This window comes from Danio aesculapii, chromosome 17 (genome assembly GCF_903798145.1).
Source record: "Danio aesculapii chromosome 17, fDanAes4.1, whole genome shotgun sequence".
NCBI classification, from domain to species: Eukaryota; Metazoa; Chordata; class Actinopteri; order Cypriniformes; family Danionidae; genus Danio; species Danio aesculapii.
Window position 1 is genome coordinate 843,209 of NC_079451.1, and position 26,885 is coordinate 870,093.

At 38.0% G+C, this 26,885-nt stretch overlaps 1 protein-coding gene across 1 annotated transcript; it reads left to right on the forward strand.

Moving 5' to 3' along the window:
• Positions 1-321: 321 nt before the first annotated feature.
• On the forward strand, positions 322-18,249 carry rps6kl1 (ribosomal protein S6 kinase-like 1). Its single transcript, XM_056476427.1, has 12 exons — positions 322-408; positions 1,692-1,789; positions 2,731-3,003; positions 4,541-4,665; positions 6,496-6,588; positions 7,781-7,828; positions 10,017-10,149; positions 12,407-13,561; positions 15,079-15,168; positions 15,263-15,345; positions 17,076-17,171; positions 17,937-18,249. Exons 3-12 carry the CDS (start codon positions 2,868-2,870, stop codon positions 18,048-18,050), a joined length of 2,073 nt encoding a protein of 690 aa, XP_056332402.1. The 5' UTR covers positions 322-408; positions 1,692-1,789; positions 2,731-2,867; the 3' UTR covers positions 18,051-18,249.
• The last annotated feature ends 8,636 nt before the right edge of the window (positions 18,250-26,885 follow it).

Sequence of the window (26,885 nt, forward strand, 5' to 3'; positions counted from 1 at the left end):
TCATTGGACCATATTTGTTTGTGTACATGGTACTTCCCATATATTTCCATTAAATTAATAAACAAATTTTGCTCCAAAGTTCTGTCATTATTATTGTAAATCAAAAAATATCTTTAGAAGAAAACAGAATTTTTAATTTTGTAAGTTTTAATATAAGATATTCAGCATCAAACCCAAACATTTGGGTACATGTGCATTCAAAAAGTAGATGTTTAATCGATCTCTCCTCTAATTCACAAACAGAGCATTAGATTCCAGGTCATTTTCCAGCATCCTGGAGCAGGCTGGAGGGCGGCGCGGTGACGTCACAGGCGGGCCAATAGGAAGCGTCGGTTGTTCCTTCTTCTTCTTCCTGATGCTGAGAGCGGATGCTGAGGGTGAGGATGAAGAAGACGAGCAGCGGAGACGGTTTGCTCTTCATTCTGCGTGCTCAATATGAACATTAGCCTTCTGCTAGCGACACGAGATTGTTATGAAACGCTGGCAGTGTAGTTTAACGTAGCATTAGTGTTCTGCTGTTTAAGGTCACCATCACTAAATCTCGGGCTGAGTGACGTCACGCGTTCATTCATCGCATCATCATCATCATAATACAGTTTTCTTAGCATTATTAGCATTGAATACGGGCGAACATTGAATATTGAATATGACTCGTCGTGTGGTTGTTTTGTGCTATGTGTTAGCCAGCTAGCTGTTTCTACTGTCTTAATGTAATTCTGATGTTTCCTGATTTGCGTTGTAAACTTCTCTTTCATTTGACCCACATATGCAGACAGTAACGTTATCAGCTGGTCATGATTTTACTAATATTTACATTTATTACAGTCATCAATTTAACCCAGTGTTGGGTCAAATATCAACAAACCCAACGTTGGTTTAATGTTTTTCAATTCAATTTTAATTGATCTACAAAATTAAGTTTATCTACGTTTGACCCAACGTTGGGTTATAATCCCTCAGCATTGTTTAGAGTGTGATTTTCAGGAGATAACATTTTTAGTTTTAGTGTATTTAATAAAACCCTGTTTATGTTAGGTTGTTGTAAAATGTAGCATGAATGTTTGTTTTAGTAGTATTCGAGAGATATATGTTTCATTATACACTCTGACAATGCTGGGTTGTTTGTCGGGTAACTTTAATCAGTTCAGTTTAAATGATTAGCTTTAGCTTAATTTAGCTTTTTAGCTTAATGGTTGGGTTTGTCTGTATTTTACCCAATGCATTTTAGAGTTTAACTATTGTCCAAACCTTCATCAGAAAACACTGTGTAAAACTGTCTTCAGTCTTCTGAAATATATCATTAGAATTCACACGAAACCAAAACTTAGTGTTTATTTTGCTAGCACAATGCTAATCTTAAAGCAAATAGTTAAAAAAAACTATAAAACTCAAATAACAAAGTTTGTTTTGATCATGTTTAATCTAAATCTGCCCATCGGCATCTGCTATGGAACTGCAGTCCTTCTCTGATTGGCTAAAATATGCTTAGCCACACCCCTCCAACCATTAGTTTGCTGTGAGTGAAAGACGAGAGGCAGAGCTCAGAAATAAAGCCCTGTCTCTAGCTTCATCTTCAGTTTACACATACGCCATCATACTGAAATAAAATCTGCAGCAGGTTCTGGCTCACGCAGACTTTAATATGAATGTCTACATGTATTTATCATGTATTTATCATTTATTTATTACAGGAAAAAGCTTCATCCACACCCATGAGAGCCCGTGATATGATGGAAACACTGGATCACAACATCACTGTTTCATGTGACAGACCTCAGGGGTCTCTAAGGTCAGACGTGTGTCCATTTTTGTAAACTATGAATATTGCAATATTACATTACGATTACTAGTGTAATAAAGCAAACAGGTAACCATATGGGTGATGAATGGATGTTCAATCATTCATTCATTTTCTTTTCGGCTTAGTTCCTTTATTAATCTGGGGTCGCCACAGCGGAATGAACCTCCAACTTATCCAGCATATGTTTTACGCAGTGGGTGCCATTCCAGCTGCAACCCATCACTGGGAAACAATGAATGGATGTTGTTCTGAATAAATTAATTCTGCCATGGGATTAAAAATACTAACTAACTAACTCGCTCAATTAAATAAACAGTAAATAAATAAATAAATTAATTAATTAATTAAACAATGAACGAATAGATGATTGAGTAAATAAATGAACGAAGATATGAAATAATTAATCAATTAATTGATTAATCAATAAATGAATAATAAACAAATAATAAATAATAACTAATTGTAATAAAATAAATAAATAAAACAATTAAGTTAATTAACTGTTGAATTAGAAATAATTAATTACATACATTTACACAAATAATAAAAATTTAATCAGATAAAATTATATATATATATATATATATATATACATTAAAAATATATAAATCTTATTATTTTAATACATTTTAATTAATTTAATGTACAATAAATGTATGTACAATGGGTAGTGGGTAGCACGATCGCATCACAGCAAGAAGGTTGCTGGTTCAAGCCCCGGCTGGGTCAGTTGGCGTTTCTGTGTGGAGTTTGCATGTTCTCCCCGTGTTGGCGTGGGTTTCCTCCGGGTGCTCCGTTTGCATCCACTGCGTAAAAACATATGCTATAACCTAATTACCCTAGTTAAGCCTTTAAATGTGACTTTAAGCTGAATACTAGTGTCTTCGTCTACAGCTGTGTGTTTGTAAAATGTTCAATGTTTTGTACAGGTGTGCCTCAGTACACATGTGTGCGGATACAGACGAGACGCAGGGTTTCTAACGACCAGAAATGAGCAACTTCAGAAGCGTTTATACAGCTACAGATCCATCCTCTGGTTCTGGTCATTTCTGCCGGACAGACCAATATGGCAAAGAAAGACTATCTGCTCGATGCCGCCCAGCAGATCCGAATGGCGCTGGACCGAGAAGTGAACGAAGATTACGAGGCGGCGTTCAGCTACTATAAGAACGGAGTCGATCTGCTGCTCAATGGAGTTCAGGGTACGTCTGCTATTCGCTGGTTTATCCAGCACAGGGTTTCCACGCTTCTTAAAGGGCGCCTATGATGTAACGTCGGCTTTGGACAGAGGTGTGTGTGTTAGGTCATGTTGGTGTGATATAAACACAACAAGTCTCTTTTTTTAACATTTTGTGATGTTAAAATAGGAACCCCAGTGATTTTGAGGCACACCTCAACATGATGTAGGAGTGCGGTTTCCCCACTCACCGGATTTATCGACAGACGCAAATTAACATGTTTCCATAGTGTATAAACCAAAGCAAAGAAACTGGGATTAAAAGATCTGTTCAGCTGTCTGTGATCAGCTCAAGAATGAGTTTTACAAGTTTATTTATAAATTAATTTCGAGAAAATCACGTGCTTATGATTTGCCGGTGCTGGTTCCACATTAGCTAACACAAGATTTGGCAATCAGACGAATCTAAACGCTCATAAATAGCCAGGTATCCTTACCTTAGCCATCTTCATCTTGAAAAATCCCCTGATCCACCCGACTCCTTCCCCTCTTTCCTAGCATAATACAGGGGAGTTCTCAATACCTATCTGAGCTCAGACTCCCCTCTCTCTCGATAAAACGGGAGGGAGCCCCGGGCTCGAGGATCTTCCGAGCTCAGTGCTTTCTCTCCTGTGACAGAATGCCAAACTCGCTCTTACTTATCAATTATCAGCTAAGTGTGAACTCTTGAAATGGCAATGGTATCACATAAATGACAATAGTACAATAACACAGTCCAGCAAGAACCCTGAATACATCTAGTCATGCATTGACAATAACCGATGAAGTCTGAACTGAAACACAAGGCTATAAATACATAAAATACACGAGGAACTAAAGCGTGGAGAATCACAGGTGCAGACGGGCGAGATCAGGCTTAGAAAGCACAGCAGTTGTTAAAACAGGAACTATAACACAACAAAAGGAGAACTAAGATCAGCTGAAGTCACAATTATTAGCCCTCCTGTTCAATTTAATTCTTTAATATTTTCCCCCCAATTTCTGTTTAACAGAGATTTTCTTCAACACATGTCTACACATAATAGTGTTAATAACTCATCTCTAATAACTGATTTATTTTCTCTTTGTCATGATGACAGCACATAATATTAGACTAGATATTCTTCAAGACACTAGTATTCAGCTTAAAGTGACATTTAAAGGCTTCACTAGGGTAATTAGGGTAAAGTTAGGGTAATTAGGCAAGTCATTGTGTAACAGTGGTTTATTCTGGAGACAATCCAACACTAATATTGCTGAAGGGGGCTAATAATATTGACCTTAAAATGGCTTCAAAACAATTAAAAACTGCTTTTATTCTAGCCAAATTAAAATAAACAAGACTTTTTTCTCCCAGAAGAACAAATATTAGAGGAAATACTGTGAGAAAATGCCTCGCTCCATTAAATATCTCTTGAGAAATAGTGGAAATAGAATACATATTTCACAGGGGGTGAATAATTTTGACTTTAACTGTTTCTGTATTGTCTGCAATAATCCACAGAGTTGTGTGTGTCTTACAGTGGATCCCAATAAAGAGAGGCGTGAAGCTGTGAAGCGGAAAACCACTCAGTATCTGAAGAGAGCCGAGGAGATCTTCATCTCTTACCTACAGGACAACATCTCCAAAGGCTCTGCTCATTTAGGGGTAGGTGACCCCCATCGCATGGGTTACATTTATTCCCTGTTTCATTTTTTAATTTCCCAAATATATGTTTTTGGTGTTCTGACTTTTATTATGAAGGACAGGACTGGAAGGAAAGTTGGATGGAGAGGGAAGGATGGGAAGGCACCAATATAATAACATTATAAAACAAATAAGACTTTCTCCAGAAGAAAAAATATGACTGGAAATACTGTGAAAATGTGGTCGCTCTATTAAATATCACCCGAGAAATATTTCAAAAACAATAAATATTTCAGGTCGCCTCACAGCAAGAAGGTCGCTGGTTTGAGCCTTGGCTGGGTCAGTTGGCGTGTCTGTGTGGAGTTTGCATGTTCTCCCTGCGTTCGTGTTGGTTTCCTCCGGGTGCTCCGGTTTCGCCCAAAGTCATGTGGTACAGGGGAATTGGGAAGGCTAAATTGTCCGTAGTGTATGAGGGTGAGTGTGAGTGTGTGTGGATGTTTCCCAGAGATGGGTTGCAGCTGGAAGGGCATCCGCTGCGTAAAACATATACTGGAATAGTTGGCGGTTCATTCCGCTGTGGTGATCCCAGATTAATAAAGGGACTAACCTGAAAAGAAAATGAATGAATGAATAAATATTTCACAGTAGGACTAATGATTTTGACTTCAGCTGTACATACATGGGCGACGCAGTGGCGCAGTAGGTAGTCCTGTCACCTCACAGCAAGAAAGTCACTGGTTCAAGTCTCAGCTGAGTCAGTTAGCGTTTCTGTGTGGAGTATGCATGTTCTCCCTGCCTTCGCGTGGGTTTCCTCTGGGTGCTCCGGTTCCCCCACAGTCCAAACACATGCGTTACAGGTGAATTGGGTAGGCTAAATTGCCCATAGTGAATGAGTGTGTATGGATGTTTCCCAGAGATAGGTTGCAGCTTGAAGGGCATCCGCTGTGTAAAATATATGCTGAATAAGTTGGCGGTTCATTCCTCTGTGTTATTAAAGGGACTAAGCCAAAAAGAAAATGAATGAATGCATATGCATTATTCTCCACTGACTTTGACGAAATTAACAGCACACACACACACACACACACACACAAGCACACGCACACACACACACACACACACACAAATTAAGATGTTTACTTAGAACACACAATATAAACAGTGTTACGTAGGCCAGAATGTATGTATGCATTAAAGTGGTAACAATGGTGGCTTAACCCCTGTATGCTGTTGGGTCATTTTCATCCACTCTGGGTTGATTTTGAGTCTTAATTTGGCCACAACTTCCTCTGTGTTTCAGCAAATGAAATGTTTTTCTGCTGACGAATCTTATTTTGACCCATATTTTGGGAAAATGCTTTGAAATATTTCAATAATTCAACAACACACTCTGGGCAGATCGACCACCCTTTAGTTATGTTGGGGGCTGTCTTAGCCCCATTGACTTCCATTATAATTGCATTTTTTGATTGCAAAAGCCATGACAGCACATAATCATGCATGCATTGGTTCTGGTTTTCCCTGTTGGGAAGAAGGAAATGTTAATTTTACTGATAAATAAAAGCCAGAAACTCTTCAGCACAGGCCTATCTAAAGGGTTAATGACACATTGTCCCTCTTCCCAACAGGGAAAACCAGAACCAATCAGGAATGCATGATTATCTGCTGTCAAGGCTTTGCAATCAAAAAATGTGATTATAATAAAAGTCAATGAGGGAAAAACAGCCCAACATCACCAAAGGGGAGTCAATCTGAACAAAACACAAGGGTTAAAGGAATAGTTCACCCTAAAGGAAAATGATTGACCCATCTTTAAGCCATTTCTTGACCTGTTCTTCTGTTGGTCATCAGGGTTACAGCAGTTTACGCTTTCGGTCGATCAGACACCTGAGTTCACCAGTGGAGAATCTGGCCATGTGTAAAGTCACCGGAGTCATTGATAAGGTTTGTGTGGAGAATCTGCTTTCCTCAAGCTCTCGATGCTTTAAGAGCAGGGTGTGCATTACACATTGATGAATGAGCTTTTTCAGTAACATTACATGCTTCAGTGAATCTAATTTATTAATAAAACATATCTTCAGTGTTTTGAGGGATGTTAAGTGTATTCTGACCTACAGTAACCTCCGATTAGCTGTTTCAGGGGTTACTGTAGGTCAAACTATACAAACTAAGCATCTAATTGTACTATACTTCAGGCTATATGCAGATACAAACAGCTATTATACAAGGAAAGTCTCTTGTAGACACTTGTGTTGCTCTAGATCTGCTGGATTCAGTCTGTTGAGTGAATATTTTCTTGGCGCAATTATGCATTATGAACCATTATAGGGGTGGTCAAAGGTATATCCGTACTATCTGTTAGTAGGAGTGTGACGAGATCTCGGGCTACGAGATCTTGCGATACTAAATTGATACGAGATTTCACGTTGAGGTGAAAAGTTGTCTCATGAGTTGTGATGTTATGATGGAGCATGAGGGTGAATTCAGCACAGTAAAAATGACAACTTGGCAACCTCGGCGTTGCACTTCACTCGTTAGATTGTGTGTGTGTGTGTGTGTGTGTGTGTGTGTGTGTGTGTGTGTGATGTAATTTATTTTTTCAAAGGTTGCCACTCTCTCCAATCAGTCCATACTCGCATCCAGTAGCTCAGAGTGTGTCCAATCAGTAGAGTCTATAGCAAACTATTCAGCAGTGTTTGCATGTCCTTCAGTTCAGTAAAATAGAAGTCAAATAACATTCATTACCAGTCGATTTTACGTAAATTGTTTTGCATTTTGTTCTTAGTTGAATAAAAGACTATTTTCCATTCATATATAATCATTGAGGATTCCAAAAAACAGTATAAAAATCTCATCTCATTCTCATGAATACAATCTTGTGTCTCGTCTCGTGGAGTGTCTCGTCACACCTCTATCTGTTTTAATTATTAACATTATCAGACAGATCAGAGCAAACTATTTCTCACTATTAAAGGGCTGCACCCCCCGATACTTGTTGTTTTGGCATCCTTCAGGGGTGATCAAGCATCAGATAGCGAAACACCGGTGTGTAATTCGCACCCTGTTTACATCTAGTTGACTATTTCTTTATATGAGCCGCGGTTTAAGTGCAGTAACTGTGTGTTTTCATTCTCAGGTGCTGACGGTTGAAAGTCTGATAAACAAGGAAACATTCATCGTTAAGGTAGGTGTTAAAGCAGAAATCTGATGCAGGAAACTGTCAGACTGAAGAAATATCCGCTCTCTGGGAATAACTCTGACGTCTTCTGTTATTATTTCTGCCTGTGTGTTTGGATTGATCCTGGGAAAAGCTGCTGTGTCTGAATCTGAGTACAAACTCATCTTGAGTTACTGAAACCACACACTGCACATGTGCTGGATTAGTTGGCGGTTCATTCCGCTGTGGCGACCCCGGATTAATAAAGGGACTAAACTGAAAAGAAAATGAACGAATAAACAGATATATTTATTAAAATAATAATTTAGTCACTGGTTATATTTAGAAATAGACAAATAATACATTTATATTCAAGCGAAATATTGCAAAAGAAATTACAAACGTCAAAATTTCATCAAAATTGTGCTTATTTTTTGTTTCTCTTGATTTTTCCTCTTTTTAAATATTTTTATTTAATATTTTTCCCTATCATATAAAGTTGGGTGTACTCATTTTTAGCCTGTTATCATAAGTTATTTTGATAAGCTCCAGATTTGGCTTCAGTACTGACTAATCTAATATATATGGCCAAATATAATATTGTAGAGCAGGGGTGTCAAACGGGTTTAATCTGGCCCGCAAGATGATTCTGTAAGTATAAAAATGACCTGCGATTTTTCAATAAAAGAAACGGCTGTTTCAATAGTGTGCAATAGCAAACTGTTCATTTGATCAGATCCAGAAGCCTGAATCAGTTTGACAGCCTTCACAGAGAGAAAGACCATATCTATGCCCTGCCATAACACACTGAGGTGTTCTCACAAGGAAACGTAACTATTTCTCATTATTATGAAAATGTACGATATAAAAAAGGAGGCGTGGCACCCAACCACACCCCTAAACCCAACCGTCATTGGTGGATAAGCAAATCATACTAAATTATACGACTGAGATTGTAAAATTCATATGAATCAGCTGCTAAATCAAAAAGTTAGGAATTGCCGTGAGATCTATTGTCCTCGAGCTCCAGCTTTATCTTTTATGATGATCCTATTAAAACAAAGAAAACTATCTGAAGTTGATGTTTTTACATTATATATTCCATGATTTTACCGGTCCGGCCCACTTATTTTTTTATTTTTTTATTTATTTGACATGGACATCACAATTACACTGGACAATCAAATGCATTTGCTTAAGTGTTTTAGCAGACTTGCTAATTCTCTAACACCTGTCCACAGGAGGCTTGACAAAATTGACAAAATGGAACTATAATAAAAACATATACACAGCATTATAATTCTTTACATAAAATTACTGGAGCAAAGGCAAAAGCAAAGGCGACATGATCCAACAAACTAACAGTAGACAATTTTTGCAAACACTGCTGTTTTGCTTTTAACCATTTTTTAAGTACACTACTAAAAATATTTAAATTACTTCTGATTTTAAGTTAACAGGTCAATCATTCCACAGTTTGGCTCCCTTTATAGAGAAAACAGACTGGCCAAATGAGGACTTACACTTTGGCACTAGACAGTCACCATTAGCAGTTGCCCGTGTGACTCTGTGAGAGGTTTGATGCCTACTGATTAGATCAGAAAACAGCATTGGGAACAGATTTTCCTCAGTGTGACACCTGAGCTAAAATGAGTTTGACACCCCTGTTGTAGAGCATCCTAGATGATTATATTTATATATATATATATATATATATATAAAAATTTTTTTTTTTTTTTTTTTTTTTTTTCTAATATTTTCCTAGTGATTTTTCACAGTATTTCTTATTATGTTTTTTCTTCTGGAGAAAGGCTTATTTCTTATAATTTGGCTGGAAAAATAAATAAATAAATAAATAAATAAAGTAAAAACTGCTGTGGTCAATAATATTAGCCCCCCTAATTTTTGCTTCGATTGTCTACAGAACAAACCACTCCTGTCCAATGATTCTTGCCTAATTAACCTAGAACATCTGTCATTTTTGCAATATTTCCAAATATTTGCTGCACATATTTTATATTTGTAAAATTCAAACATGAACTTTTATGTCAAATATGTAATTTGCATAAATTATATCGCACATATTGCATACATTTCATGCTGTCTAATTAACGCTGCCTTAAAAGCCTGTCTAATTAGGCAGCTCCCTAGGTTTAAGAACTGCCTCTATTCTGGGTTATTGCCTGTAAAACTATCCTCAATTTCACCTGGACAGAGTTTACCAAAGTCGAGCTGGGAGAGTCGCGAGCGGTCAACCATCATTCCTCAGGGAGTGCCCTTCATGGTGAAGCTGCTCAAATACTACGTCAGCGAAGACACTGTGTTTCTGCATCTAGAACATCTTCAAGGTATGCTTGTTTATATAGCAGATTTCATATTGTACACTGTTATTAAACAGGTTAACAGAATATCCTGAGTGAACAAGACCAAAGATCTGTATTAGAATAAGATAACAAGACTCTATTGGGGATCTTGTTCACCTTATTAAAATAAATAAATAAATAAAGAGCATGTCTGTGTCTCAAACATCTACAAGAAGGCCATTCCAGAGCTTTGGATCCTTATTTGATTCGACTCAACATCTTCTGGGTTAGGGTAGATGATACGGAAGTTCACTGAACTTTCTCCTAATATTGCCAAATGAAAGTGGAGTCCTTTAATCAGTGTATTTCACTTTGTTAAATTAGATCATAAGAAAACTAGGTTACAATTTTTTAAAACAACCCCTGGAACAACCCAGAAGTTACACCAATAAAAAATCTCACCATATAGACAGAGTTAAGGCTGTGCTTTTTCCATTTTAAATAAGAGGCAAGCACTGCATTATAATGAAGACCCAAACAAAGATGCAGCATGAGTAAAAAGTAAGAACAGAATGGTCTGACTTTAGTTTGGTTTTGTTTGTTTGGCCGATTTCACACCGCATCCAGAAATTTCTATTTGCCGTGCATGTCAACACATGTAGTGCATTCACACTGGGAGCAGGAGCAGCGCTGACATATTTTAAACAGCCAAAATATATAAGGTATTGACGAAATCCACATGCATGCCTGGTGTGTTTAGTAATAACCAACCTGAGTGCAAGTGTGGTGTATTAACATAAATAATCACATGACCTGTGAGAAGAAAAAAAAAGAACAATGGTCCATAATTGCGGTTACACTGAGATCTCCAAAGAAACGCAGCACAATCCACTCATTTTCCATCTGTTTCAAGCTACGAATATTTCAAAACAGAGATATGGCAATTGCAATCCATATTCTGCACCCACAGCTGCTTTATAGTCATTTTAAACGCTCATGTCTCTGTCAGAGCTACAATTCCGCAATGTTGGCATGTATCTTGTGGATGTCCCCCTCAGAGATTTAGTCATTGGTGAAGGCGTTAAATCGTGTAAGGGTCTGCTTTTGTATTTGCAGTAGGTTTGTTTTGCTTAGATCTATATATGCTGCCAAAGAAAATATATTCCCAGTAGGCACAGGACGTCAACATGACTTCATATTGACATTGTATGCCAATGTTGTGGGAACGTTGCATTTTGTTTGGAAATGAAAATCAGGTTGACGTCAGAACCCAACATCAATGTCAGGCCAATGTCATTGTCCAATGTCCAACCTAAAATCAACCAAATATCAACGCCTGGTGATGTTACAGCTTGACGTTGTGTGGACGTTACAACTATGATGTCGATGATTTTGATTGCCATACCAAACGAATAAATGACGTTGGATTTTGGTCACTTTCCAAAACAACCTAAAATCAACCAAATATCAACGTTAATGGATGTCAAAATAACGTTCTCCTTAGACGCTGGCTAGACATTGAATTTTGGTCACCTGACGTCACGACCCAAATCTATCCTAATATTAATGTCTTACGATGTTGTGTGCTGGCTGGGTTTGTTCTCTTCTGCTGTTTATACTTTGACTTTTCATAATTGCACTTATCCCATACCTGCCAACATTTGACTCTGAAAATCTGGAAGGCTGGGGGGGGGGTATGCTGAGGCAGGGGTGGAAGAGTGGCTTGCTGGAAATTTCGAAAAAGAGGGGGTGGGGTGAGACAGAGGTGGGAGAGTGGCATGCTAGAAAATCTAAAAAAGTGTTTTTATTTTGGGGGGGTGTGGGGTTGTGCAGCTTAAATGGTAAATTCTGGGAGTGTTCCTAGAGACAGAACAAAATGGGAGATGGGTCTGAAATACGGGAGACTCCCGGGAAAAACGGGAGTGTTGCCGAGTATGACTTATCCTGCAAATTGCAATAGAAACTGTATAAAAAGTACACAAACGTACTAACAGTTATAGGAACCATTGCTTGTTATGGGTCAATAATGCTATCATTCGATACAAATCCATAAATTTCTGCTTTCTGGCTGATCTTTCTTTGAAGGAATTCTGCAGAAGCACAGCCCAGGTATGTCTCCTCATCGTTTCGTAAGGTTTAATTACCTCACGTGATAACTATCACTAGACAGTTCCCCTCAGAGATTTATTAGTGTAAACTCCTGCTCCTACCGTATCACAATTTGTTTGGCATCTAAACTGATCAACACATATTTGAATCGATCTTCAACTGCATACGGTTTGATGGCTTTGCTTTCCCACAGGTGGAAGACTCTTCTCCAGACTCCACAGGGTCAGAAGTGAAGCAATCAGAGAGTATCCAGAGTGCTTCAGCCCTAACCAGCATAAGATCTACCTGAAGAACAGCTACACCCTCCCTGTCCTCCGCCAGAACACTTACCTCAATGAGGATTACGGGAGAACATCGCCTCCAGCTAATCATCTGGAGAACTGTAAACCCCGATCGTACTGTGAAGATATGGGGTGCCAGCAGACGGGTTCCACAAGTGGGTTTGCTGACGATGCGCTTCCTTCTGTTGGTGTACCGAATGGTCTCAATTCTTTACCTCAGGATAATGCTCCACTTCCCATTCATCCCTGTGTGATCGTAGACACTCGGGATCCTCTTGATGTCACTTCGGACCTTCTAGGAAATGATGTCCGCATTGAGCGGATTGACTCTTGTGTAGATCTGAACAAAGCCTGGAGTGCTTTGGAACCTGCTCAGGACTGTAGGGGTTTCACAGGGTCAAACTCGGATATTCTAGGGTTCAGAATTGCTGCTCAGATTAGTCCGTCCACTTTGTTTGGAGAAAATGCACAGCCGATCCTTTGCAGCACAGTTAATGTTCTTCCACAGAGAGTGCGGATCATTCCCAACACATCTACAAAACACCAAACGCCTGATGGGTTTCCTCATGAACACAACACCCCTCACTGCAGACCCAGTGGACAACCTTCACAGTTCTTTACAGAGTTTAATAAAGTCAGTTCTCATCGCTATTCCTTTGAATGTACACCTCAAAATCAGGATGGGTTTTCTTTAGATTTCACAAACAGGACTTCTCGGGGGAACTCTGTGGATTTGGGGAAGCAAGCCAATTCCCAGTTTTTCAGCCATCCATTTACGCAACCTGAAGTGTCCATGATCTCCTGCGCATCAGGATCCACTACTAACAGCGCCTGTTGGAGTGAGAATCTTGAAGCAGGACATTTGGTAAATGTGCCAGGATTGGAACATAAGCCCCAACTTAATACTAAGAACATTGGTGCCAAAGCAAAGTGGGGTAGACGGGGGCTCCCCGAGGATGAGGTGCGTCTTTGGGGGGCTCAGATTCTGTTGGCTTTGGAAAGTCTTCATGAGCAGGGCATTGTGTGCCAGGACCTCAACCCACGAAATATCCTACTCCGCAGCAGTGGTAAGTCTTAGTAAAACACACGGAGTAACTGAGTAAAAGGGTTTTATAACTGGCGGGTCAAAATTGACCCGAAAGACAAGCGTTGTAATCTAAATGTGTTCATCCAAAACATCCTTAAACGGCTAACCAAAGTCTTTAGGATTACTTGAGAATTGCAGGCAGCGGAGTTTGATTGGGGTTGGAGATCAAATCTGGAAGCTTTTCATAGTTCCTATAACTAAGATCCTGATTTTTGGTGTGTTCATACTGCAGGAATTGAGGATGATTTTAGTTCAAGGAATGCTTTTGAGGAAATTAAATATTGTCTACTTCAAAGTAGGAAGTAATTTCAAATAGGAACTACTTTAAAATAGGAACTATCATGCCATATGAAACATGTTAACTGCATTAAGCCTCTGTTTGCATCATGTTTTTTCTAAGCCCAAATTCAGATGCAGCCCTACAGGATCTAAGGGCGTACTCTCACTAGGCATGGTTGCCTTGAACCGTGCCGAAGTGCGCTTGTGCCCCCTCCCCTCTCCTCCGACTCCCCGCACTCACACTGCATCTTTACCTTCCGAACATGAGCACGCTTCCATCATCGATGATGCGCTGTTCAGTTAAACAGAAGAGAAGCGCTCTCGCTCAGCACAGTGGACATTGCTTGAGTTATATCGCTTTGTTTTATTTTTAGTGGTTTGGGATGCAGTGACACACAGTCAAATATTTTGCTGAACAGATCCACAACTTTTTACGCTGATAAATTATCATGAAAGTCTTTGTGCTGCAGGTATTAGGAGGTTTGCTGAAGCTGCAGCTGATGTGCAGCGAGGGGTTCGCGTCTTTAATAAACTCTGACAGTTCGTGTTCATTGAACAGTAAGAATGATTAATGAATCCATATGAAACAGTCCCTTAAAAGGCGTTGCATCTTTAATTTCGGGCTCAGGTACGCTTCGCACTCACACTACAAGTGTACGGCGCCAAAGCCCAACCTCTTCCAACCGGGCCGGGGCCGGCCCACTGAACCGTACCAGGGCCTGATTTGGAGAACTCACACTTGTCAAACGAACCAGGAAACGCGCCTGGGCACGGTTCGGATAGCCTAGTGTGAGTGCGCCCTATGACTCAAAGCTGTTGCCACTCTTGATTAACCTTTTTTTAATGCCGCACTTGAGGACATCACTGCAGAATTTCTTTTAGTACATGTGGATGTAGCCAGGATAATGACCTGAGGGGAAAATGGAGTTCTTGGGGGACTGGGCTGGTGGCTAGTTCCTATAACCGAGTTCCTACACAGAAAAAAAGATACATTTATCTCTTGAGGAGGCACTGAAAACTGAGTTCCTATAACTATCCAGTGTAAAAGCCCTGATTAAAACCTAAACATCAGCCTGTTTTTGATTTTAGGAGAATTGAATTAAAGCACTTATTGTTTGCTGCTGCTTTCCAGGCTTTATTAGTGTATTAGTGTTAGTTTACAGTCTCAAGACTGTAATAGGTATTGAACATGTAGTTTTTAAAACACTCTGCACGCAGGTGAGGCGTGTCTTACATACTTTGGCCAGTGGACTGAAGTTCAGCCTGAAATGAATCCCAAAGCAATGGAGGAGATGTACTGTGCACCAGGTGAAACATCCCGCATTCACATCAGTCTCCAACAGCTCGTTCTGTTCTCTTGAACTCTACTAACTAGTTGAATTTGTTTGCTGATTTGGAGCAGAAATTGGAGGCGTGTCAAAAATCACAGAGGCGTGTGATTGGTGGAGTTTTGGGGCGTTATTATATGAGCTTCTTACTGGCATGGTAAGCTCTTTTTTCCTGTGTTTAAAATGAACATGCTGATTAAACCAGTTTTAATGCATACACTGACACAGCTGGAAACAATTCACATGACTTGAGCTCATTAAATAATTATTTGACTGACATTAACACTTGTTTACCCATGAACAATCTCTTTTATAAAGTGCTTTTTAAATTCATTTTACTCCGTTTCTTAGGTAAAGTCAACTTTATCAGTGTTTTGTCATGGATTAAGTTAATTACCCTTACAAAAAACAAGTTTACTCCAGTGTGCTATTAGTATAGTTCTTTTAAAATAAAAATAAGTATACTTTCTGTCTACTTTTAAAAACATACTTAAAATGTCACATAAGTGTACTTAACTCACATTGACAAGTCGTAGTATATACTTTGGCCTATACTATTGTACACGCTTTTAAAATAATAAGTGCACTCTCAGTCTAATTTTAAGTACTTTTTAAAAATATACTTAAAATGTCACTTAAGTGTACTTAACTCACACTGACAAGTCGTAGTATATACTTTGGCCTATACTATTGTACACGCTTTTAAAATAATTAGTGCTCTCTCAGTCTAATTTTAAGTACTTTTTAAAAATATACTTAAAATGTCACTTAAGTGTACTTGATCTATCCTGACAAGTATTAGTATGTACTTTGGCGTATACTATTGTCTGTTCTTTTAAAATAATAATAAGTATACTTTCAGTCTACTTTTAAGTGCTTTTAAAAATGAAGTATATCTAAAATATACTCAAAATGTACTTAAGTGTACTTGACCTATACTGACAAGTCTCAGTAGATGTTTATACTTAGGCCTACTGTTACATGTTTATTTAAAATAATAATAAGTATACTTTAAGTCTACTCTTAAGTACTTTTTAAAAATATACTTAAATGTCACTGAAGTGTACCTGAGTTATAATGACGAGTACATGTTTATGCATCGGCCTATACTATAATACATACTTTTAAAATAAGTATACTTTCGGTCTACTTTTAAAAATATACTTAAAATATCACTTAAGTGTACTTGACTCATACTGACAAGTGTTAGTATATACTTTGGCCTTTACTATCATACATTCTTTTGAAATAATAAGTGCACTCTCAGTCTACTTTTAAGTTCTTTTTAAAAAATATACTTAAAATGTCACTTAAGCGTACTTGAGCTATACTGACAAGTCTTAATATATACTTTGGCCTATACTGTTATACATTTAAAAAAATAAGTATTCTTTCAGTCTACTTTTAAAAATATACTTAAAATATCACTTAAGTGTACTAGACTCATGCTGTCAAGTCTTAGTATATACTTTGGTCTATACTATTGTCTGTTCTTTTAAAATAATAATAATATTAAGTACACTTTCAGTATTTTTAAGTGCTTTTAAAAAGTACGTCTAAAATATACTCAAAATGTACTTAAGTGTATTTGAGCTATACTGATAAGTCTTAGTACATGTTTATTCTTTGGCCTACTGTTATATGTTTATTTAAAATAATAATAAGTATACTTTAAGCCTACTTTTAAGTACTTTTTAAAAATATACATAAATGTCACTTAAGTGTACCTGATTTATAATGACGAGTACATGTTTATACACTGGCCTATACTATAATACATTCTTTTAAAATAATAAGTATACTTTAAGTCTACTCTTAAGTACTTTTAAGTGTTCTAGATAGTGTCAAACAGTAAGTATGAGTGTTGATGGTGTTGTTTTCCTTCAGCCGCTGTGGCAGTGCCATCCAGCCGGTGTTCATCCACACACTCCACTCCATATCCCAGAGTTCCTCAGCACCACAGCCGCTTCACTGCTCACTGAGGTAAAAACACTACAGTAACACCTTCTTTCATTAGGGGAAACTCACGTGTAAACAATTTATGTGATATGTAACATGTTTTATTTTAAAAGGTGTTGCATGAAGACAGTCACTGAGTCCCAAATGGCACACTACACTAAGCACTTACGCACTCAGCAGCATAGTTAATGAATATAGTGTCGTTCCAAATTGAACGTTTTTCCCAGATGACACAAGAAAATAAATAAACAAACTACCATATAGTGCCTGCCATGAGTTTATATAACTGCATTCACCAGCAGGGGGCGCAATACTCACATACGAGGGAGGATAATGCTTTCACAATCCAAAATAAATAAAATAATCCAATGTCAGTGCAGATAGCTCCGCCCCTTCATAAGTAGCTCCTCCCCATCATTGGTAGCTCCGCCTATTCCACAACATGAGCAAAAACTGCAGCCGTTGAGTGCATGAAGTGTTCAACATCCATTTTCCTTCGGCTTAGTCCCTTTATTTATCAGGGGTCGCCACAGGGGAATGAACCACCAACTATTACAGCATATGCCTTATGCAGCGGGTGCCCCTCTAACCACAACCCAGTACTGGGAAACACCCATACCCACTCAGATTCACACACTATGGCCAGTTTAGAAGTGTTCAAAAGAATATTTCATAGTCAGTTTGCACTATTGACACTAGTTATGCTAGAAAATGGAGTAGAATAGTGCATAAGTAAGCCATTTGGGACGCACTCAGATGTGAAGAGTGTGTGTGTGTGTGTGTGTGCAGCTGCTGCAGTTTGACGCGTGTTATCGGCTGGGTTCAGGAGGAGGAGGCGTAAGCGACATCAAGTGTCATCCGTTCTTCAGTGCCGTCCCCTGGCTCAAACTCTCCAGTTCATGAAAAAGAGTCCACCACCACTGCACTGCTTCTGCCGTCACACACTAAACCCCCAGTCCAATTTAAAGGAGACCTATTATGCTCCTTTCTACCATGATGTCTCTAGAGTGTGTGTGTGTGTGTGTGTGTGTGAAGTTTCAGCTCAAAATAACACACAGATAATGTTTTCCAGCTCTCTGAAAATCACCCTTTAGGCTTTGATCCTAATTGTGGTGTTTTTGGTGACTGTCGCTTTAAATGCAAATGAGATTGTGCTCTTTACAGAAGAGGGCGGAGCTACAAATGCACATGGATCAGCGTTCACTGCAAAACATGCTTTTATTACTCAGAGCTTCTGCCTTGTTTCTTGTCCAAATATCTAACAACTCTGAAATAATGAAGCGTTTACTAGACGAGCAGAACATCGTGTAGTCTTCAGAAATAATGAGTCAAAATGAAGAGAGTTTTCCCTTAAAACAAGCTCAATAATCTAAGCCAGGGGTCACCAATCACGGTCCTGGAGGTCCGGTGCCCTGCAGGGTTTAGCTCCAACTTGCTTCAACACACCTGCCTGATTGTTTCAAGTATACCCAGTAAGACCTTGATTAGCTTGTTCAGGTGTGTTTGATTAGAGTTGGAGCTAAAATCTGCAGGACACCGGCCCTCCAGGAACAAGTTTGGTGATCCCTGATCTAAGCAGAATCACATTATTTCAAAGTGAACACAAGATTATTTCACTGAGCCCATTGGCAGATTATTGTGCTTGTTTTAAGGAGAAACTCTCTTCATTTTGACTCATTATTTCTGAAAACTACACAATGTTCTGCTTCTTGAGTTCAGAGATTGTAGATATTTGGTTTAGAAACAGTACTAAACTTCAAGTGAGTGAAGCATTGTTTACAGTGTCATCCATGTCAATATGATCTGTAGACCGCCGTGTAATAAGCGATGCTAAACTGTTTTCAGTACCAGATCTATAAAACAGATTTTTCTATGATCATCAGGTTTATTTATATTGAAATATCTCCATGAATGTTATTTTACACAGAAGGGAAACGCTTTAAAGCAGCTCGATAATCTTTTATTACATCAGTGTTTTTCTGCAGACAGCCACATTCAATACAACTAATGAGAATTTTATTATATCATTGTTTAATGTACGGTCTGTATCACTGACTGACCTTTACAGTACATACGTCATTACAGTATTATTATAACACAAACCTGACAATAACAATACAAATAAAATAGTAAATAATTCAATGTCAGGTTGCGCTGGTGTTTAACAATACACTTTTTAAAGAACAGATATTCCATGAGTCTCCAAATTAACACCGGTTTATAAAAACACATGGATAATAATAGTTGTGTGAGGAGTATCAGGCTGAGTGTCAGATCTCTGCTGAATGCAGGTTATTTTCAGCATTACTGCTGGGACTGGAAACATTTCTTCATGCTTTCACTTGACTTTCACAGACGGCAGAAACAGTAAGTGTGTGTTACTGCACTGAATCAGTCAAAGACTTTTTTAGCACCATCTGGTGGCTGCAGAAGGCATTCCTACATGGTTTCTACACGGAGCGCTGGGCTGCGTTCCAGTTCATTTTTTAAGGCCTTCACTTCCCTCCGCCTTGTTCCCTCAGATGTATGTCATGTATACATGTATTTAAACATCTGAATGGGTAAAAAATAAAATGAAACACACAAAAAACAAAAGAACCCATCTGAATGGATTTAAAAACTTAAAAAAGCAAACCTGGTAGTAAGAAAAAAGAGAGAAAACTCCTGTTATTGAAAAGTCATGTTATTACGACATAAACAACTTAATATCTCATTATAACAACTAAATATTTCGATATTAGGACATGTTTAATTTCGATATGTAATTTTAACAACACTTTTGTTATAACAACTTAATATTTAGATAATACGACATGTCTTGTTATTTCAAGATATTAAGTAGTTTTATCAAAATATTTTATACGATTAACGACTAAATATTTTGATATTATGACATCAGGTATTTCGAGATATTAAGTAGTTTTAACAAAATATCTGGTTATAACGACTAAATATTTTGATATGACATTAGGTATTTCGAGATATTAAGTGACTTTATCGGCATATCTATTCATAACTTATTCCAATATTACGGCATATCTTATTTCGACTTTAAGTCATTTTATCGACATATTATAACAACTTAATATTTAGATGTTACAACATGTCTTGTTATTTCGAGATATTAAGTCCCTTTAACTACATAATATTTTAGTATAACAACTTAATATTTCAATATTATGACATGTTATTTTGAGTTGTTTTACCACCATTTCATAACTAAATATTTCAGTATTACAAAATAAATTGATATTTCGAGATAAGTCATTTTAACGACAATATATCGTTATAACGACTAAATATTTTGATATTACGACATGACTAGTTATTTTGAGATAAGTAATTTTATCGACATAACTTATTATTCTGATATTACAGCATATCTTATTTCGACATTAAGTCATTTTATCGACATTATACCGACTTAATATTTCGATATAATGACGTATTCTGTTATTTCGAGATATTCTGTAGTTAACAACATAACCAGATATTGTTGTTAAAACTACATAATATCTGATTATAACAACTAAATATTTTGATATCACGACATCTAGTTATTTCGAGATATTAAGTCACTTTATCGGCATATCTAATCATAACAATTTAATATTCCAATATTACAGCATATCTTATATCAACATTAACTCATTTTATCAACATATTATAACAACTTAATATTTTGAAATTATGACATGTTTAATTACATTTTGATATATAATTTTAACGACATGTTTTGTTATAACTTAATTTTTAGATATTACGACATGTCTAGTTATTTCGACACGGTAGCTAGTTTTAACGACAATATCTGGTTATAACGACTTATTTTGATATTACGACATCTAGTTATTTCGAGATATGAAGTTGACAACATAATATCTCATTATAATGACTTATTTCGATATCACATGTCTTGTTATTTCGAGATATTAAGTAGTTTTAACAGCATATTATCTGGTAATAACGAGTAAATATTAAGATATTGGTTTAAAAACAAACAAAAAACATCTAAATGGCTTTAAATGGAAAGCTCTAAACTCTTGATCGCTGTTGTGATGTCATCATAGCATTGCATTCTGGGTCGAATTGGTGCTGAAATAAACATATGAAGCCGACTCGCTCCCTCTGTAAATATCGAGGGTATATCCATGTAAACTTGATGGACTGGAACACACTTTAAAATGAGGGAACAAGAGAAGGGAAGTTCACAAGTGTGTCTAAGAGTGGAGTAGACTGCAGCCCAGACTGACGGCGCGCGCACGCGCACACACACTTCTGATCGAGTGTCTTTTCCTGATCTTCTCTGACTCCATTTAATAAAACTCCTCAGTTCTTATTAAGGCTGAGAGTTTTTATTTCGATACTACTTTAACATTTGCTGTAAATTTCAGTTTAGTTTGTTTCATGAATGGTTTTTAGCGTAGTTTCTATTCTGTGAACACATTTTTTATTTATTTTATATATAGATATATATATATATATATATATATATATATATATATATATATATATATATATATATATATATATATATAGTTTTAGCTATAATACTATACTATGATTTAGGTATAATATCAGAGTAAACAGAACTCGTTCAGTGTAGAGTCAAGTTTACTGTTTATTTTCACTCTTGAACAAAAAAATGATGAAAATAACAGTGAAACAACAACTACTGAATCAAATATCATAAAGGCAGCTTAACAGCGTCAGGACATGGATGCACTGGGGCGTTCCAGTTCCACCACATCCCAAAGGTGCTCTATTGGATTGAGCTCTGGTGACTGTGGAGGCCATTTGAGTACAGTGAACTCATTGTCATGTTCAAGAAACCAGTCTGAGATGATTGGTGCTTTATGACATGGTGCGTTATCCTGCTGGAAGTAGCCATCAGAAGATGGAGACACTGTGCTCATAAAGGGATGGACATGGTCAGCAACAATACTCAGGTAGGCTGTGGTGTTGACACCATGCTCAGTTGGTACTAATGGACCCAAAGAAAATCTCCCCCACACCATTACACCACCACCACCAGCCTGAACCGCTGATACAAGGCAGGATGGATCCATGCTTTCATGTTGTTGAGGCCAAATTGTGAGCCGAGCATCCGAATGTGTCAGCAGAAATGGAGACTCATCAGACCAGACAACGTTTCTCCAATCTTCTATTGTCCAGTTTTGGTGAGCCTGTGTGAATTGTAGCCTCAGTTTCCTGTTCTTAGCTGACAGGAGCGGCACCCGGTGTGGTCTTCTGCTGTGTGGTCTTCTGCTGCTATTTAAACCATTATAAAAGCCATTTTAAGCTCAATATTATTAGCTCCTTCAGCAATATTAGTGTTGGATTGTCTCCAGAATAAACCACTGTTATACAATAACTTGCCTAATTACCCTAACTTTACCCTAATTACCCTAGTGAAGCCTTTAAATGTGACTTTAAGCTGAATACTAGTGTCTTGAAGAATATCTAGTCTAAAATTATGTGCTGTCATCATGGTGAAGAGAAAAGAAATCAGTTATTAGAAATCAGTTATGGCAACATGGTGGTGCAGTGGGCAGCACGATTGCCTCACAGCAATATGGTCGCTGGTTTGAGCCTCGGCTGTGTTAGTTGGCATTTCTGTGTGGAGTTTCTCCATGTGTTGGCGTTGGTTTCCTCCGGGTGCTCCGGTTTCCCCCACAGTCCAAACACATGTGCTATAGGGGAACTGATCAACTAAATTGGATGTAATGTAGGAGTGTGAATGAGAATGTATGGGTGTTTCCCAATGATGGATTGAAGCTGGAAGGGCATCCGCTGTGTAAAACGTGCTGGATAAGTTGGCAGTTCATTCGGCTGTGGCGACCGCTGATTAATAAAGGGACTAAACCAAAGGAAAATGCTTAAATTAAATAATTATACCTAAATGTGTGTTTCTGTTAAACATAAATTAGGGAAAAATATTCAGGGGGGTGAATAATTCTGACTTTAACTGTATATCACAATAAAGAAAGCTAAATATTGCAGCGTCGCGCAGGTCTAATTCTAACATGCATGTGTGTGAGTCTGATCAGAAGCACACGGTGACCCGTCAGCACCAAATCAAACTGAAGCAGCTGAGCGTGGTTTTGTGAGGCAGAGGTTTGTAATCGTTCCAGCCGTGAGAATAAAAAACCCAAGACGCATCTTTAGCGCTGTGGCCAGACCTTCATCTCTCACCACCGCATCCGGCCTGCGCATCAAGACTCTGCCGCTACACGCTTTCATGTTCTCCAGAAGCCTCGTGTGCATGTTAAACACAACCACACACACACACACACACACACACACACACACACACACACACACACACACACTCGTCTCAGACGCTCAGCTGTATTAATAATATCAACCTTTAGACTGGCATCCAAACCACATGCATGAGCTTCTGTGCATGGGTTATTTTAGGGGGGGATATCACAGCACAACGTTTTGTGGGAAATGAAAGATTCACAAATTTGGCAGCACGGTGGCTCAGTGGTTAGCACTGTGGCCAGAAGGCCACTGGTTTGAGCATCAGCTGGGTCAGTTGGCATTTCTGTGTGGAGTTTGCATGTTCTCCCTGTGTTGGCGTGGGTTTCCTCCAGGTGCTCCGGTTTCCCCCACAGTCCAAACACATGTGCTATAGGGGAACTGATCAACTAAACTGGCTGTAATGTATGAGTGTGTGAATGACTGTGTATGGGTTTCCCAGTACTGGGTTGCAGCTGGAAGGGCATCCACTGTGTAAAACATATGCTGGAATTAGTTGACGGTTCATTCCGCTGTGGTGACCCCTGATGAATAAAGGACTAACACTAAGGAAAATGAATGAGTCATGAGTTCATCACCATTTTTTCTGATGCTGGGTTTACTATTTTACACTACAGTAGGTGTATTTAGCAGTAGGAAAAGCAAACATGTTTCTAAATATCTTCTTTTGTGTTCAACTGATTAAAAAAATGGTTTGGATCAAGTCACGGGGTTCATAAACATTTGTACTACTAAAATTGCAGGACTCTTCCAAAGCTTTCAGGAAAATATTCATGACCTAACGTTTCATGTAATGTCTGAGTACTAGACATGGGACAATAACCGTCTTCAGGGTTTACCGCGGTTTGGAAAAGTCAAGGTTTTAAAACCACCAGAGTTTTCTGTAATACTGTTCCTAAGGTGTGTGTAAGATTATTTATTTACAGTTTTTTACAGCTCCAGTATCTCCAGCAGAAAACAAATATTCTCAGACGCCATTTTAAATAGTAAAGAAATCAGTGTTTCTGAAACTAATGAAGACAGCAGAAGGCCATGATTCATGTGAATTATTCAGCCTGACATGTTTAAAATATGCTCCAAAATATCATCAATCTTTCACAAAATAAAACATATTGTGTTTAAAGAGGAAAAGGTTGAGGTTTTTTACCCAGACATTAAAAAATAACTTATTTTACAGCAGTGATCACAGTACCGTGATATTTTTACTGTCAGAATCTTGCTGGCCCATGCTTACTGTGTACACGTGGCAAATGCAAAATGTGAATCGATGTAGTTTATTAATAATAATTGATTTCTATATCTGTTTTTAATGTCAGCATACTATCATCTCAAAAACATTGCAAGAATCAGATGCTTTGTTTCCAGTGAGGACTCAGAGAAACTTGTTGATGCTTTTATCAGCAGCAGGGTGGATTACTGTAATGGCCTCCTCACTGGCCTTCCCAAAAAGACAGTCAGACAGTTACAGCTCATCCAGAACGCTGCGGCCAGGATTCTGACTAGAAGCAGAAAATCAGAGCACATCACACCTGTCCTCAGGTCTTTATACTGACTCCCAGTTACATTCAGAATAGATTTTAAAGTATTATTACTGCTCTATAAATCACCAAATAGCCTAGGAGCTCAATACATTACAGATATGCTGACTGAATACCAACCTAACAGATCACTCAGATCTTTAGGATCAAATAAACGGTCAATGGTTACATTTTTCGAAATATCTTCTTTTGTGTTAGACTGATCAAAAAACTTAAAACTTAAACTTGTTTGAATCGAGTCAAGAGCGAGTAAATGATGACAGAATTTTCATTTTGGAGTAAACTATCCCTTTAATGAAAGACAACATGTTGTTTATTAGGCTCCTGTCCCTTTAAGAGCTGTAAACACCACACGTCTGTTCTCTCTCATTTACTTTCAGTTTCGAAATAAAAAAAAAATTAGTTTCATATGTAAATCTTGGGTGGTTTTGTCGTGATCAGATGTTAAAGATGACCTAGTCCTGTAAATAGGCGCTGTTTGATAGTCATTTCTTTTAAATATTTTATTCAACTGTTATCAGGGTTGCCAAGTCTAAGGTTTTCCCACAGAATTGGGCTACTTTTAATCGCTTTTCAGTGGGTTGTTTGTTATTCCACAGGTTAAAATATTTGACTATGCATTACTTATGTCCTTAGACATATTTCACTGTAACTAGTTTATATTCCACACCCTTAGCTTTGTTTCCATCCAGTTAGATTAGAATTAGATTTAGGCACAAAACGAGTAAAAGACGAAAAGCTCTGTAGTGTCGTGTACGTATCGTTCTCAGGTGTGCGCACACGGGGAGGAAAAAAAAAAAACACATTTTCTGTTAATACCTTACCAGCATGGCTAAACTGGTGTACTTTTAACAATATGAACAAGTGCTGTGTGTATAACTCTACCACTGAGTTAACATCTGATGTGAATTTATGTCATACAATAGCTACACTGAGACAGAGGCGTCTCAGTACTGGGCAAAATGAGCACTGGTGCTCTAGGCTAGTTTTTATTCTAGTTTTTAACAGCAGATGGCACTAAAGGCTAGTTTTAATGCTAGTTTTTAACTGCAGATGGCACTCTAGGTTAGTTTTTATGCTAGTGTTTAACAGCAGATGGCGCTCTAGGCTAGTGTTTAACAGCAGACGGTGTTCTAGGCTAGTTTGTAACAGTGGACGGCACTCTAGGTTAGTTTTTATGCTAGTTTTTAACAGCAGATTGTGCGCGAGGCTAGTTTTTAACAGCAGACAATGCTCTAGGATAGTTTTTAACAGTAGATGGCGCTCTAGGCTAGTTTTTATTCTAGTTTTTAACAGCAGATGGCGCTAAAGGCTAGTTTTAATGCTAGTTTTTAACTGCAGATGGCACTCGAGGTTAGTTTTATGCTAGCGTTTAACAGCAGATGGCACTCTAGGCTAGTATAAACCATGATATTTCTTCTACAGCAAATTGTGGAGACATTTTAATCATAGCGGCAGATTCAAAACACTAATGAACAGACGGCTGCTTCTCACTCAGGGCTGCTGTTTATGCTAATGAGGGAGAGATGGGCACTAGTGGGCAGGGCTTTCCCCCTCTGATGACACGTACAAAGTGAGAATGCCAATCAAAGTGTTTCTGCAGACTGTTTTGATCAAGTCTGACTATAAACAATAGAATTAATTCATGTTGACTATTGGAAGCTGGATATATTCACACACTGCTGACACTCTACTGTGCTTAAACCGCTTATAAAAGTGATTTCTGCATAATAGGTGCCCTTTAAGACCTACAACACAATATTTCAGTAAATCTACGACTTTTTAAGGCCTGAAATTTTTGTTTTTGAAAATTAAGACCCTGCAGAGACCCTGTGTGAGTAAATAGGTGTACTGTCCCTTTAAGAGCCATCATTTAATAGTGTAGTGAATGGACTGTGTCTGTACAGAACAACAGAGAGCCCAAATAAGACAC

What these genes read in the sequence shown, in the direction of transcription:
- rps6kl1 (XM_056476427.1), top strand. Translation starts at nt 2,868, where the DNA reads ATGGCAAAGAAAGACTATCTGCTCGATGCCGCCCAGCAGATCCGAATG. An exon ending in GCTGCTCAATGGAGTTCAGG is followed by an intron (nt 3,004 to 4,540) that starts GTACGTCTGCTA and finishes TGTGTCTTACAG; the next exon opens with TGGATCCCAATAAAGAGAGG. An exon ending in TATCCTACTCCGCAGCAGTG is followed by an intron (nt 13,562 to 15,078) that starts GTAAGTCTTAGT and finishes CTCTGCACGCAG; the next exon opens with GTGAGGCGTGTCTTACATAC.